Source organism: Lemur catta, chromosome 2 (assembly GCF_020740605.2).
Source record: "Lemur catta isolate mLemCat1 chromosome 2, mLemCat1.pri, whole genome shotgun sequence".
NCBI lineage: Eukaryota > Metazoa > Chordata > Mammalia > Primates > Lemuridae > Lemur > Lemur catta.
In genome coordinates this window covers 47,961,181-47,976,289 of record NC_059129.1, presented here as the reverse complement: position 1 = coordinate 47,976,289, position 15,109 = coordinate 47,961,181, and the positions used below count along the sequence as shown (strand labels likewise).

General features: G+C 35.2%; 1 protein-coding gene across 1 annotated transcript in view; it reads right to left on the bottom strand.

Annotated features, from left to right (window-relative positions):
* DNAH8 (dynein axonemal heavy chain 8) overlaps positions 1 to 12,738 on the bottom strand; it is a 286,065-nt gene extending 273,327 nt beyond the window's left edge. Inside the window, 4 exon segments of the mRNA XM_045542103.1 lie at positions 1,350 to 1,526; positions 7,459 to 7,622; positions 8,134 to 8,323; positions 12,613 to 12,738. Coding sequence (XP_045398059.1) covers positions 1,350 to 1,526; positions 7,459 to 7,622; positions 8,134 to 8,323; positions 12,613 to 12,723 — 642 coding nt within the window. The 5' untranslated portion in view covers positions 12,724 to 12,738.
* Positions 12,739 to 15,109: the final 2,371 nt, after the last annotated feature.

The window sequence follows — 15,109 nt, the reverse complement described above, 5'->3', positions numbered from 1 at the left end:
GGGCAGATGTGGGTGGGGGATGGGATGGGTATATACATACATAATGAGCGCGATGCGCACTGTTTAGAAGATGGACACGTTTGAAGCTCTGACTTAGGGTGGGGCAAGGGCAATATATGTAACCTAAACTTTTGTACCCCCACAATATGATGAAATAAGAATAATAAAAAAATTATAAGAAAAAAAAGAGATGTATGATGAGAGGGCATTTCTGCTTTTGACTCTCTATGTAGTTCTTTACCTCAATGAGCCTGTATTGATTTCTGTATTGACTTACAATTTCCAAAACATTTAAAAAATAAAAGATGATAAATTTTCTGGCAATTCTCCCATAGTATTCTTGTCAAAATTGGTGTGAGAAATATTGAGAAATAAATCTTCTGGAAGATATTTCTTTTTCTGGAAATGATTGTGATATATGAGAAAGCCTCACTCAAAGCTTAACACCTCATGGCCAAGAAACATGAAAAAATGCTCAACATCACTACTCATCGGGGAAATGCAAATTAAAACCACAATGAGATATCACTTTACTCCTGTCAGAATGGCTATGATTAAAGAGTCAAAAAACAATAAATGCTGGCATAGATGCAGAGAGAAAAGAACTTATACACTGTTGGTGGCACTGCAAATTAATACGACCTCTGTGGAAAACAGTATGGAGATTCCTCAAAGAAATAAATGTAGACTTATCAGTCGACCCAACAATCCCACTATTGGGTATCTACCCATAGGAAAAGACATCATTTTATCAAAAAGACACTTGCACTTGAATGTTTATTGCAGCACAATTCACAATCACAAAGATGTGGAATCAACCTAAGTGTCCATCAATTCATGAGTGGATTAACAAAAAATGTGGTATAAATATAACATGGAGTACTCAGCCATAAAAAGGAATGAATTAATGTCTTTTCCAGCCATTTGGATGGAACTAGAGACCATTATCCTACGTGAAGTATCTCAGGAATGGAAAAACAAACACCACATGTACTCTCTAATAATTTGGAACTAATCAATGGGCACAGAGAGAAGTAAAAGTCATTGGAAATCAAGAATCTGGGGAGAGGAGGAGGGGAAGGGGTAAAAACCTACCTAACAGGTACAATGAACACTATTCTGGTGATGGGCACACTAATAGCCCTGACTTAAACATTATAGAAGCTACCAGTGTAACAAAAATATTTGCACCCCTTAACATTTTGAAACTAAAAAAATTTTTTTAAAAGCTTAATACTTCTAAACACATAATTCTGGTATATTATATGCTGAGAAACAGCTCAGTAAGGGTCAGTTTTCTAGTCAATTGTTCTACAGTATACCAAACTTTAAAACAGAAGGCCTTTTACCTTTAACAATTTGGAGTGTGCAACATTTAGCACATTTATGACAGCCTTACAACTTGGCCCTTTAATCTGTTCAATGATATAGTTGAACTTGGCTGACATGCGTTTCCAGTGTTCCAATTCGGTGAGTGGACCTGAATCATCAGCTTCTTTTCTCATCTGCTCACTCTCAATAAGCACCTGCCATCAAAAAAAATGTTAAAAATTTATAAAATATAGAAATATTACATTTTTCTTTGTTAAAATATCATTGCATCTTTTCAAAGGAAGCTAAAAGTATAAATAATATTCAACAGTGAATAACATTTAAAACTCTTAGCAAACAAAGAATAGAACATGATAAATAGTATCTATTTAAAGGTAAACATTATATTTAAAGGTGAAATTTTAGAAAATATCACTTTAAAACAAAGGACATGATGAGTTTGGCACTATCACAACCCACTTCTTTTCTACCTGGTATAATGGAAGTCCCAGAGCAAAATAAGTAAAGTAAACACAAGGTATAACGATTGGAAATGAAAAAAACAAAAATGGCATAATCACAGATGATGGATGGCTGCATTTTAAAAATTCAAGAATATCCAAAGACAAACTTTTACATTTAATAAATGTGAACAATTCAGTAAGGTTGCTGGATCTATACATAAAAATCAGTATCACTTCTTTACAAGCCATCTAACAATCTGAAAATGCAATTTCCAAAAAGATACCATTTGTGATAGCAAATGATACTATGATAAGATAACCAGAAATTAACCTAACAAAAGATGTGCCAGATCTTTTTGGACAAAATTTAAATTTAAATTTAAAAAGTTATATGAAGCACACAAAAGAAGACCAAAATATATGAAGAGGTATACTATGTTCAAGGATGAATAAATTCAATAAAATAAAGATGACAATTTTATCTAAATTAATGTATATATTCAATGAAATTCCAATCAAAATCTCAAACAGGGTTTTTCGTGATACTTGAAAAACTAGTCTTAAATTTAATTTTGAAAAATAATTAACCAGAAATAGTCAATGCAATTTTGAAAGAAAAAAAAAACAGAGAAGAGACTTGGCATATCAAATGCATATCAAATGTTGATTTAGTGGAAAAACTACAGAAATTAAAGCAGTACAGTATGAGAACAAAAATAGTAGACCAGTGGGATAGAAAAAGAGGTCTAGAAACATGTTCTATAGCAGAAATGATACTACAAATTTGTTAGGAAAGAATGGGATATTAAATAAACAATTTAACAGAGAATGTTAAATGGGGACAATGGCTGACTACAGATATATGGAAAAAAACAAAATTAAATTCCTATCTCCCATCACACACACACACACACACACACACAATTCCAGATGCATTAAAGACCTTACTATTAAAAATAAAATGGTAAAACTTCTAAAAGAAAATGTAAGAGATGGAGGTAAAACTACAAAGTGAAGCACAGAAATGAATATCATAATTGTGAAGATAATAGTTACCACTAGGGGGAAGAAAGGGGATTTATAAGTGGGAAGAGGAAAGCAGGGTCACCATAAAGTGCTGGTAATGTTCTGTTTCTTAACTTGTGCAAAGGTTACACAGTTGTTCATTCTACAGCAATTTGTTTCTTTTATTGTATTCATTTTTGTGTTTAATTTCACTATTTAAAATAAACAAATTATTTGGGAGAATGTCTTCTTAGCACTGGAATAGGAAAGGGTTTCCTAAACAAAATACAAAAAGCATAAAGTTTGTAGTCACTAGAGGTAGCTACGTTGAGGGTGGCTCAACATTTGTAATTAATATATTTAACTAAATCAAAATTTAAAAATTTCACATGACTAAAGACACCATACCGAATAAAAAGTCATGACACAATGGAGACCAACAAAGGATTAACATCTGGAAAATACTATTTAAACACCAGTAATTCCGTAAGATAACATTAAGCAATCCAAAAGAAAATTGGGTAAAGGATATGAACAGGTAATTCAACATAGAAGAAACCTAAGTAGCCATTAAATATGTTCAACCTCAATAATATTTAGGATAATTAAAAGTAAATCAAGATACTATTTCACATCTAACATACTGGCAACAATTGAAAATCTGGCAGTCCCAAGTATAACCAAATATTTAAAGAAATAGGAACTCTCATATGCTCCTGTAAAAAATTAATATATCACTATTTGGAGGGCTTAGTAATATCCAATAAAAGATTCATATACTATTGCTCCTAGCAATTCCACTGCAAAATTCTTGAACATGTGCAAAGGAGACCCAAACAAAGATATTTATTGACTGTGTATTATTGTTGTTAGTAATAGCAAAAAAATAATAGAAACAACTGTTAGCTGAGGAAATAGATGAATAAACTTCTCTACCTCCTTAAATAGAGGATACTAGGCATAATTTAAATGTCTCCTGAATGTCTGAAAGTCTATATAATAAAATATGATTATAAAGATGAATACCAGATAGCAGCTAAATGAATGAATTAAATTTACTTGTACCAACATGGAATGGATGAAAGAGAAAGTTAAATGAGAAAAAAAAAAAAGCTGTAAAAGTATACATATGGTACAGACTAAATGTTTACATGCCCCCAAAATTCACGTGTTGAAACCTAATCCCAATGTGATGGTATTTGGAGGTGGGGCCTTTGGAAGGTGATTAGGTCCTAAGGGTAGAGCCCCAAAGAATGGGATCCATGCCTTTACAAAAGAGATCCAAGAAAGCTGCTTTGCCCCTTCTGCCATGTGAGGGTGCCTGGAGAAGATAAGAAGACCGCCTTTTATGAACCAGGAACCAGGCCTTCACCAGACATGGAATCAGAACTGTGAGAAATAAATGTCTGTTGTTTATAAGCCACCCAGTTTACAGGATTTTGTTATAGTAGCCCTAATGGACCAAGACAGGTATTACACCATTTATGTAAGGATTTTAAACACAAATACATATTCTGTGTATATAACATACAGGTTATAGATATGCAAATGCAATAAAAGTGCAAAACATTCAAGGGAATGGGAGACAATCACATCAGGAGAGTGCTGATATAGAGGGAGGGAGAGGAAAGTGTTGGAGGCTTTAGCTAAAATAAAAGAGATCTGAAGCAAACAGAAAATGGTTAGTATCTGTTAATCTCAGTGGTAGTTACATAGGTATCATATTTTTTCTGTACATTTTTATGTTTCTAACTTTGCATAATTTAAATTGTGATGGAATTTTTAAGAATACAATTGAGGTTAAATACATAATGAATTTTTTAAACCCCTGAAGATTCTGGCTTAAACCCATGAAATGCTTTAATTTTAACCATGGTTTATGGAACTCTTAATCTTTCTACAAGCTCCTCCACCTCCTTAAATAGAAGATCCTAGACATAATTTAAACTTTTCCTAAATGTCTAAAAGTCTATATAATTTGAATCCAGGAATTAAGGATTTTAAATGGGCCTTAAAAGTTAACTAAATCCAACAACCCTTTTCATGTGTTAATTCCTGTTACAACATGACTCATAGATGGTAATCCAGACTCAAATTGGATACTTCCCATGATGCAGGACTTTTCATTTTTCCATGGAAAAAATACTGTGAGAAAATTACCCTGATTTCAAGGCAAAATCTCTCTCCTTATAGATATCACACTCTGTCTGGTCTTACTTCTATCTGCCTTCTCAAGCCATATAGTACATGTTTAATTTCGCATGAAATCTCATCAAATATTTGAGAATATCATGACCCTCCTAAATCCACTTTTATTCCAGGTCCAACATCTCCATCTACTTTCCTTGAATGGCACTATTTATATCCTTAGCCTATTTTTCTCTGAATCACCCATTTCTTACTGGTTTATAGAAGCGCTTTATACCTTATAGATTGTAACTCTATTATATACACTAATATTTTCTCCCAGGAGGTCATTTATCTTTTAACTTTGTTTATGGTGTGGTTTTTTTTCTTTTTCTTTTTTTTTGCCATATGGAAGTTACTAATTGTTTTTTATGTAGCCTGATCTGTCATTTTTTTTCTTTTGTGGCTTTTGGGTTTTGTATCTTGCTTAAGAAGACATAGTCTATATTGTGTTCTGGTTTATGTATAGTTTTTATTTTGTTTTTCACATTATGTTTTTAAAACTTCTCTTACTCAACATATTTTTGAGATTCACTCATGTTATTTCACGTATCAACAGTAATTTTTTATTTCAGTTACATTCCATTGTTTCATTCCACAAATAGTTCATCTATTTTCCATTTGGATTGTTTTCAGTGTTTGGTGATTAGGATTAAGGTCACTATAAATTTCTTATATAAGTCTTTTTAGTAGACATATATTTTAATTTTTCTTGGGTATATACCTCAGAGTGGAACTGCTGGGCCACAGGGTAGCTAGCTATATACTTAATTGTATAAGAAGTTGCTAAAAGGCTTTCTAAAGAAGTGCTACCATGTTATACTCCCACCGGCAAACTGTCAGAGTTTCAGTTCTCCACAACCTCACTAACACTTGAGAATGCCAGTCTTTCTAATTTTAGCCATTTTAGTGAGTTAGCAGTAATATCCTATCGTGGATTTATTTTACATTTCCCTGGTGACTAGTGATGTTGAATACTTTTTCACATGCTTATTTGAATATTCTTTGAAATGCCTATCCAAATAAAAATTAAATTGTTTGTCTTTTTATAATTATTTAAGTCTTTATTCCAGATATAAGTCCTACAAATATTTTCTCACAGTAAGTGGCTTGCCTTTTCATTTTCTTAGTGGTTTCTTTTAATAAGCAGATATTTTAAATTATTCTGACTCCTTTTGTCATATCAGTATTTTCTTTTATGATTAATGCTTTTTGCATCACATCTAAGAACTCTTTCCCTGTACTAAGGCTATGGAGATATTCTCCATGTGTTTTCTTCAGGAAGCTTTTTAGTGTTAGCTTTCATATATATATGATCCATTTTAGATTAACTTTTGTGTATGACAAGAGGAAGGTCAGAGTATATTTTAGATATAGTTTTTTTTAAGATCACTACCATTCCTTGCATTGACTCTGCTTAATTGGAGGCTATTTGCTGCAATTAACAAACTTGGTTTCCTTATATCAGATTGCTAAATCTCCTTATGTTAAATTATTTTCCTTTGTTTATGAAAGATCTATATTGATTGATATAATAATTGGAGAGGGTCTCCTCAGCCACTGTGTAGGACAGGATTTGATTCCCTCAGTGGGTTACAACTCCCCCTTCCTCCAGTAGCACAGTAGATGGCTGCAGGAGTTCTCTGGTGGGCAATCACCCACTTCGATTACCTAGTAACACCTGGAAGCAAATTCTGCAACCGGCACTCTAGACTTTGATGGAATTTTCAAAGTCCTCCAGTTTTTACTCCTCCAACTGTACTTCTCTCCTCTTGACATACCTTTTACCTAAAAAAGGTAAAAGTGGAAATGCATTCCTCCACCTCCTGCTTAGTCAAAACTTTTCTCCCTGATTCTCACTTAACTGAAGATGTTCTTCTCTAGTTCCACTGTCCTATGCTCATGAACTAGAGATCTGTGAGGTGGTTCCTAGAATTCTCTTTCAGTTTAGGGCAATGACATACCTGATTTTTTTCCCAGTGTATACAGTGTAAGTTGGAGTCTCTCATAATTTTGATACATATTCCACTCCTATCACTACTTCTCTTACTGCCAGAGAAAATTTGACTAGAGAGCTGCAGACTTGCCACTGTAATACTGATACGAATGAGCCTCGTCTTTGGCAGCACAGACAACTCCAGGGATCAACCAAGAGGAATTTATTCAGTGTCTAGCACTATGGCTGTTGACTATATCCTTTCCCTCTCTCTTTCACAGAAAGTGTAAACAATAAAAAAAAAATCATTGGGAATAAATGATGGCTATTCCTCATTCTTCATTATTTCATTCTCAATCATATTGTTATGGTTTCCTCTTTGAAGTGGTGATTTTAATGACTTTGCTTTATGGTCATGAATAGACTGAGTTTCAAAAAGAAATCGGGAAGAAAGTCAAAGAAGATTCCTCTTCCCTTTACTTTTAGGGACAAATACAATGGCTGGGACACACACGAGAACTACTACTCAAGATGCAATTATCTGAGTCTACTTACCTGTTCAATCTGTTTGTACCATATCATCAGCACTTCCTCTAACTGATGAACAGTTTCTGAATTGCTGGCTGCAGCAGTCACTTCTTCAAAGGTATGCAGTTTGGAAAAATCAACATTATCTATCGTCTTTAACTTTACTGTTCCTTCAATACTTATTCTAGCACCTAAAAAGGAAAAAACAAGATTAAGAAAAGAGGTGTTTAATGTCAATGTGTTAAATGTTAATGTGAGCTTTCAATTTCTAATTACTGAAATGTTAAAGATCTAATACTCTATAGAAATTTGTATTAGAAATACAATTCTAATTGACCATTAGATTGTAACTTGATTTATTAATAAAATTATATATTTTAACAGTATTAAAAAATAAAAGTATGTATTTTAAAGAGTTCGTAATAAAGTACATATTTTTAATATGGTAAAATTTTTCATTAATACTGTATTATAGGAAGAGATTGCTCCTGCTGTAATGGAAAATAAAAACAAAACATATCATACTCCTGCAAAGATACCTAGAAATAAGGAGTTCTAATGATTTCACATCTTACCTGTAGGTCCCATAATTACTTTAACATCTTTTAGGATAGAAATGTTTTCTCTAGTGTTTATTTTTAATAACATATAGTTAATTTGCTCATTTTTAGTAATTTACCAAACATTAAATTTTATACTCACCGTCTAAAAATGAAAGGTATCTGTTGATAGTTTCAGTGAAAATGTATTTTTCAGATTCTCCCTGCGTGGACTGGTTTAAAGCACCCCAATTGCTTGTTGCAAGAATAGCTGGTAGAAATATATTTGCCAGCATGTTCCTAATCCCATTTAGGAGTCCTTTCGTTGCATCCAGAACAGTAAATAGCACTTCCTAAAAGGGTGATGTTTAAATGTTATTTTATACGCTAATCCCATTTAAAGAACTGAAACTCATAACCTATTTTACATTGCAAAAAAATAGATCCCTAATATATTTTATAAACTATTAGGGAAACATAAGTGGTTATTGTAAGGTTTAAAGACCGGAGACCACGGGAGGGGCGGCGCAGCTGAAAGTCAAAGTACCCTCCTGGGTTTCAGCACCAAATGTAAGGTTTTTTGGAGTGGCTGGCGCCAGAGAAAGAAAGACGAGCAGAGCTGAAAGGAATAAGTAAAGAGGCTTTATTGGGGCGCTCCCAGGTGGGGGTAATGAGTCCCAAGAGAGGGACCTGGGCGAGCTTTACGGTCCCACGGAGTGGGACCAGAGAAGTCGCCCCGCCCAGAAGTCTGAGTGGGCTCATATACGTTTTTTAGGGGTGGGGGATGGGAGTTTTTTCTGGAGGGAAGGTTTTGGTGGGAAGAGTGAGGAATTTCTTTGTTTCAGCTTTAGGGCGGGTATTGAGGAATAGGATGGGCTTCTTCTTTTTTCATTAGGGAAGGGAGGGGTGCCTGCCACCAGCCTTACAGTTATGAATATTAGAGTTCTAAAGTCAACAAACTTACACTCTGCCCCCATTTTAACCATTCACACAATTGCTCTCCCTGGTGTTTTAATTTCTGCATAGGAATGCAGCTATAGCCTAGAGCCTGTACAAGGGGAAGGAGATGGAACTGAACCTCCTGCAGAAAGAAAGTTGCCTCAGTGGAAAGTTGCCCTATCCATGAAATGAGAACCAGAAAAACTACATCAGGCCAAGAAAGTAACAATCAAACTAGCCTTTGCCCAGAATTTGGGTGAAAGAAATTACCAGCCACAAGAAATCAAAAGCCCGGAAATCGAAATCCCCTCATCCATGAGTATGACACCTCAATTAATATATTTTAAGTGACTTGGAAATCCCAAGCCAAGAAATTTGATTTAAAAACTTGTATAGGGCCACTAAAAACTGGACGCTTATTTTTTACCTGTGAGTGTATGACAATAAAGAATACAATGACTACAATTTAGGTCATTAAATATGAAATGGACACCAATTTTGAATCAAAAGTGTAGTTTATTATATCTCAAACCATAGCAGTAAAGTTAATCAAAGTCTGCACCTAAACTATCTGTAAGGCTGGTGGCAGGCACCCCGCCATTCCCTAATGAAAAAGAAGCAGCCCCTCCTATTCCTCAATACCTGCCCTAAAGCTGAAACAAAGAAATTCCTCACTCTTCCCACCAAAACCTTCCCTCCAGAAAAAACTCCCATCCCCCAGCCCTAAAAAACATATATAAGCCCACCCAGACTTTGGGCGAGGTGACTTCTCTGGTCCCACTCGGTGGAACTGTGAAGCTCGCCCGGGTCCCTCTCTTGGGACTCGTTACCCCTACCCGGGAATGCTCCAATAAAGCCTCTTTACTTATCCCTTTCAACTCTGCTCGTCTTTCTTTCTCTGGCGCCGGCCACTCCAAAAACCCTTACACTATCGACACAGTTTTGCGATCTAAACGGTAGCTTGTTTATGCCAGCAGTGAAGAAGCCTGGAGAGTGAGTGGTGATGAAATCACAAAAGGCATTTTCCACAGTTTGCTCAGAATTGGATATTTTTCCTTGCAAGAAATGGTCCAAAGCCTGGAAGAAGTGGTAGTCAGTTGGTACAAGGTCTGGTGAATATGGTGGATGACAGAGTTTCCGAGTCCAGCTGCTATAGTTTGAGCAGCATTGTTTATGCAACATATGGTCCAGTGTTGTCTTCCAAGAGGATTGGCCTGTCTCTATGGAACAATCTCAGCTGCTTAATCTCAAGCATCTTCATCATTTTGTCCAACTGGTTGCAGTAGACATCCACTATAATCGACTGACCAGGTTTCATGAAGCTGTAGTGGATAATACTGGCACTGGACCACCAAACTGACACCATTAGCTTTTTTTGATGAATATTCAGTTTTGGACTGTGTTTCAGCACTTCATCTTTATCCAACCATTGTGCCGAATGCTTGTGATTCTCTGAAAGAATCCATTTTTCATCACATTTAACAATACAGTGTAGAAATGGTTCACCTTTATGTTGTGACAGCAAAGAAAGTCAAGCTTCAAGACGATTACTCTTCTGATGCTTGTTTAATTCATGAAGAACCCATCTATCCAGCTTCTTTACCTTGCCCATTTGTTTCAAATGGTCCAATATTACTGGAATAGTTACATCAAATCCTGCTGCTAATTCATACACAGGTTGAGATAGATTCACTTCCACTATAGCTTTCAGCTCATTAATTTCCACCTTGGTCTCAGGTCGCCCAAGTGGCTCATTTTCAAGATCAAAATCACCAGAATAGAACTTCTCAAACCATTGACATACTGTGCGTTCATTAGCCACATCTTTCCCAAACACTTCGTTGATATTTCGAGCTGTCTGCACTGCATTGGTTCCACAATGGAACTCATATTCAAAAATAACATGAATTTTAGACTTATCCATGGTTTCACAAAAATTGCTCTAAAAATTTTTTTGAAGGATAATCACAAGCCAAAACATGTTTGAAAGACTGAGAATGTACCTTCACAATAAAAATAAAACAAGAAGTGTCAAAGTGAAATGTCAGAGATATCAACTGTCAAACTTAGTACTTAAGGAAATCAGACATTTAATACTTAATAACCCAAATAGTACAGTTTGGTGCCATTAACTTCTGCTAAGGTGTCAGCAGGTTTTCCCACAATTGCTTCTGCACCATCAGTCAAATGCCAACACAGTGAAAAGGGAAAATAGCATCTCAGTATTATGACAAAAATTGGTTTTACCTTACAGATCCCCTGAAAGGGTCTTAGGTACCACTTGGAAAACCACTACATGGCTCAGCTGTGATTACATTTCCACAGTTATAATGATGTAAACAAATATTTAGCTAAGCAAAATATAATATAACTATGTTGGAAGGATGGAGGGATGGAGAAACAAGGGGGAGAGCCATAGGTTAAATAAAAAGCTAAATCCTCACCTTCCAGAGAGAAAAGGCCACAGATAATGTCTAAACTGGCAAAAGGAGCAATCAGAGCATATTATTCAGCAATATGGAAGTAAATGAAAGAATACACTAAAAGAGTTTAATAATTCCTTCTGGAAAGTGCGATAGAAGTGAGTTTTTCTTAACAAGGCTTACAGAACCTCTTCTTTCTTTAAACTATATGCACATATAACTGATAAAACTAAAACTAAGTTATAAAAAAGAATAGATTAAATCATGGACAAGTTGAAGAGAGAATCAGTGAAATGGAAGATACATAGATGTCCATACATAGAGACATCATGGTGAAGAGACTTCAAAGACAGAGTAAAAGCAAGCAGAAGGAAAAAAGATTACCTATGAATTATACTAACAGGAGAGGTCTCATCAACCACAAGAGATACAATGAAATATTTACAATGAAATATTTACAGGGGAATATAACTGCCAGCTTAGGATCCTAACCCAAGCTAAACAACTTCTCTTCAAGCAATCTTCTGTTGTAAACAGAAAAGGAGCAAAATTAGATTCAGTTTCAGTTTTCTTTCACATTGTAAAAGCTATTATGATTCTCTAAGTATAATAAAGAGTACTAATATTTGTTGAGAGCCTACTGTATGTCAGGCAATATAATAAGAATTTACTTATATTATCATTTAGTGTTATAATTCTGCCAGGTGGATATTATTATTCCCAAATTTCAGAATGTATAATGTAGAGACCTAAATCTCAGAAAGGATGAGCAACTTGCCACCACTGTTAGTCAGTGGTGAACCTAGGAGACAAATTCAGGTCCATCTGTCCAAAATTCTTACTTTTCCCATTCCATCATCCTGCCTTTCCAGGACTAGGTTAGCAATGCCAAGGATGTAGGTCAATTCTTCCTTCTTCTTCTAAAGCTATTAGAGAGTTAAAATATTGAGTGAAGAGGGGATGAAATAAAGTAACCAATACTTAACATTGTATGAACAAAATTAAATGTGTTCCTAGTGAATGGAAGGATGGAAATTATTTGTACACCATCTAGAAGAAATGAAATTTTCATAAATTTTAAAAGTGGTATCTAAAGTATAAATAGAACTAAGCTCTATTATAGCTAATTTCTCAGTTTCTTTGACTATATGAATATATTACTTTCTTGGAACTCAATTCAGTCCTATATTTAAAAAGTGAAAGCAAAGTAAAGCAAAAGTGTGACTATGAAAATACATTCAATATTTAACTATACATTTGGAAGAAAAATTTAAACATACCTCATGAATACTTTTAGCATTTACAGCAACATCATTATGACAACGAACAAAAAATATACACAGTCCTTTTAGCTTCTCTGGGGCTGCGCTGTCTATATACAATCTCATCATTTTTGCCCCTTTGGTTGCTCCAGGAATAGTTCGACCACATTCTGAAAACAAATGTAAAGAACTTAGCATATGATCACATAGCTGATCAAATGTGATACATTGCTGTGGTTCTTACATTATTGTTTCTTGTTTTACTTTACTGTAAGAATTTTTCAATAGGATCATGAGACAAAATTTTTGTCTACAAAAAGATGTCAACAATTGCAATTCTTAAATTGCAGTCTCCTCTGGGTACCTTTCCCTGAGCTCTGCACTTTTGTTCCTATTGGTCTGGTCTCAGGGTCTTCACACAAACTGTTCTCCCATCCCATCCCCAACATTTTGCTTACCAAATTCCTACTCATCTTTCAGATCTCAGCTGAAATGCCTCCATCTCAGGAAGCCTTCACTGAGAAGGTCCAGTTCCTGTACTAAATATACTCATAGCACTCAACTTATACTAAATCATTCCTTGAACTAATTTCAATGAAAATTAAACATTTAATAATAAATCTTTAATTTTCTTTTTTTTTTTTTTTTTTTTTTGAGACAGAGTCTCACTTTGTTGCCCGGGCTAGAGTGAGTGCCGTGGCATCAGCCCAGCTCACAGCAACCTCAGACTCCTGGGCTTAAGCGATCCTACTGCCTCAGCCTCCCGAGTAGCTGGGACTACAGGCATGAGCCACCATGCCCGGCTAATTTTTTTGTATATATATTTTTAGTTGGCCAGATAATTTCTTTCTGTTTTTAGTAGAGACGGGGTCTCACTCTTGCTCAGGCTGGTCTCGAACTCCTGACCTCGAGCGATCCACCCGCCTCGGCCTCCCAGAGCTAGGATTACAGGCGTGAGCCACCGCGCCCGGCCTAATTTTCAAAAATCATTAAAATTAAAATGTGAGAATTCTGTTAGACGGCTGGTTGCAATATTAATTTGCAGAAATTAACAACCTTCATATTTACAATAGCCAATTTAAAGTGTGATAAAGAAACTAAAAAATCCCTATCACAAAACCACAAAAATGTTTTGCCCAGCCTTTCTTTCTTTGGGTTTGGGGATTCCTCCTGCCCTGTGATTCTGGATGACACCAGTCCCACAGCCCTGCTGAAGTGGGCATGTGAAAACTGGACCAATTAGACTCTCTCTAAGAATGTAAACTTTGAATGGAGACACACAAAGAAAACAGGGGGATTTGAGAGATGTCAGTCTAGTGATGAATCCTAAAGAAACTGCCCTGAAATCCATGGAAATGTTTGTTCTAGTCTAGTCCTTCCCAACTATTTTGTAAACTACCCTCTCCCCCTCCCCTATTTATTTACTTATTGCTTACATAAGGCAGAATCTACTTCTGTTTTTTGCAGCCAAGGAACCCTGATACATGGTGTTTGGCACCATAAGAGCCCAAATGCCCATTCATAAAGGTTGCACAGGGAATTAACATCCTCTTCTTTTTCCTTGCTAAGAGAACCTGACTTTGTCCCATTCAGCAATCTGTGTGTCCTCAGGGATATACTGCTTTCTCAGCCTCCCTAGCCCCTAGGGTAGCCATGTGACACAGTTCTGGCTGATAAGACATAAGACAAGCTAAAACAAGCTTGAGCTTTCCTGATGAAGAGGAGAGATGTGACCATAAATAGGGGAATGATTTCTAAAAATCACAATGCAGCTGTACAATGGAATACTATACAGAATTTTGTGAATGGGGTAAATCAACATGTAATGACATGGAAAAATGTCTAGGCTATACTGTCAAGTGCAAAAACCAAGTCAAAAATAAAATGCGTTATACGATCACATTTAAAAATGATAATAAGCATTTGTATGCTGGTAAATGCTTATATGTAGAAGAATATTTACCAAACTGATAAATGTATTGCTTTTGCAGGTACCAAAAATAATGATTTAAAACATGTCTACGCTTTGTTCTAGCCATTCTCCTTCTGAGAACTCTTCCTAAAATTCATTCCTAATTCACACAGATTTATCTTCAATGCTGTTCACTGAGGCATCGTTTCAAGGAGCAAAAAGTTGTAAACAACCTAAATTCCAATAGATCAGTTCAGAAAATTATGCTTATGTCAGCCTACCGAAATAAAATGCAACTGTTAAAAATTTAATTGTATAAGTGTATTTATTGGCATAAAGAGCACAATATTATCAAATTTAAAAGCCACTATAGAATAATATGTAGAGCTGGATCCCATTTTTGTTAAATATGAATATAAACTAAAGCAGTTAAAAAGGGATATTTATCAAGGAGGTAACTGCTTTCTCCAACTGAGTGGGACTTGGATGGTTTGTGTTTTTATTCTAATTATAGATATTTTCTTATCTGTCTATGATTTTCAGCTATTGTTTTAATTTTTAACATGTTTCGTGGGAGAAGCAAGATATATATTAATCTATGAA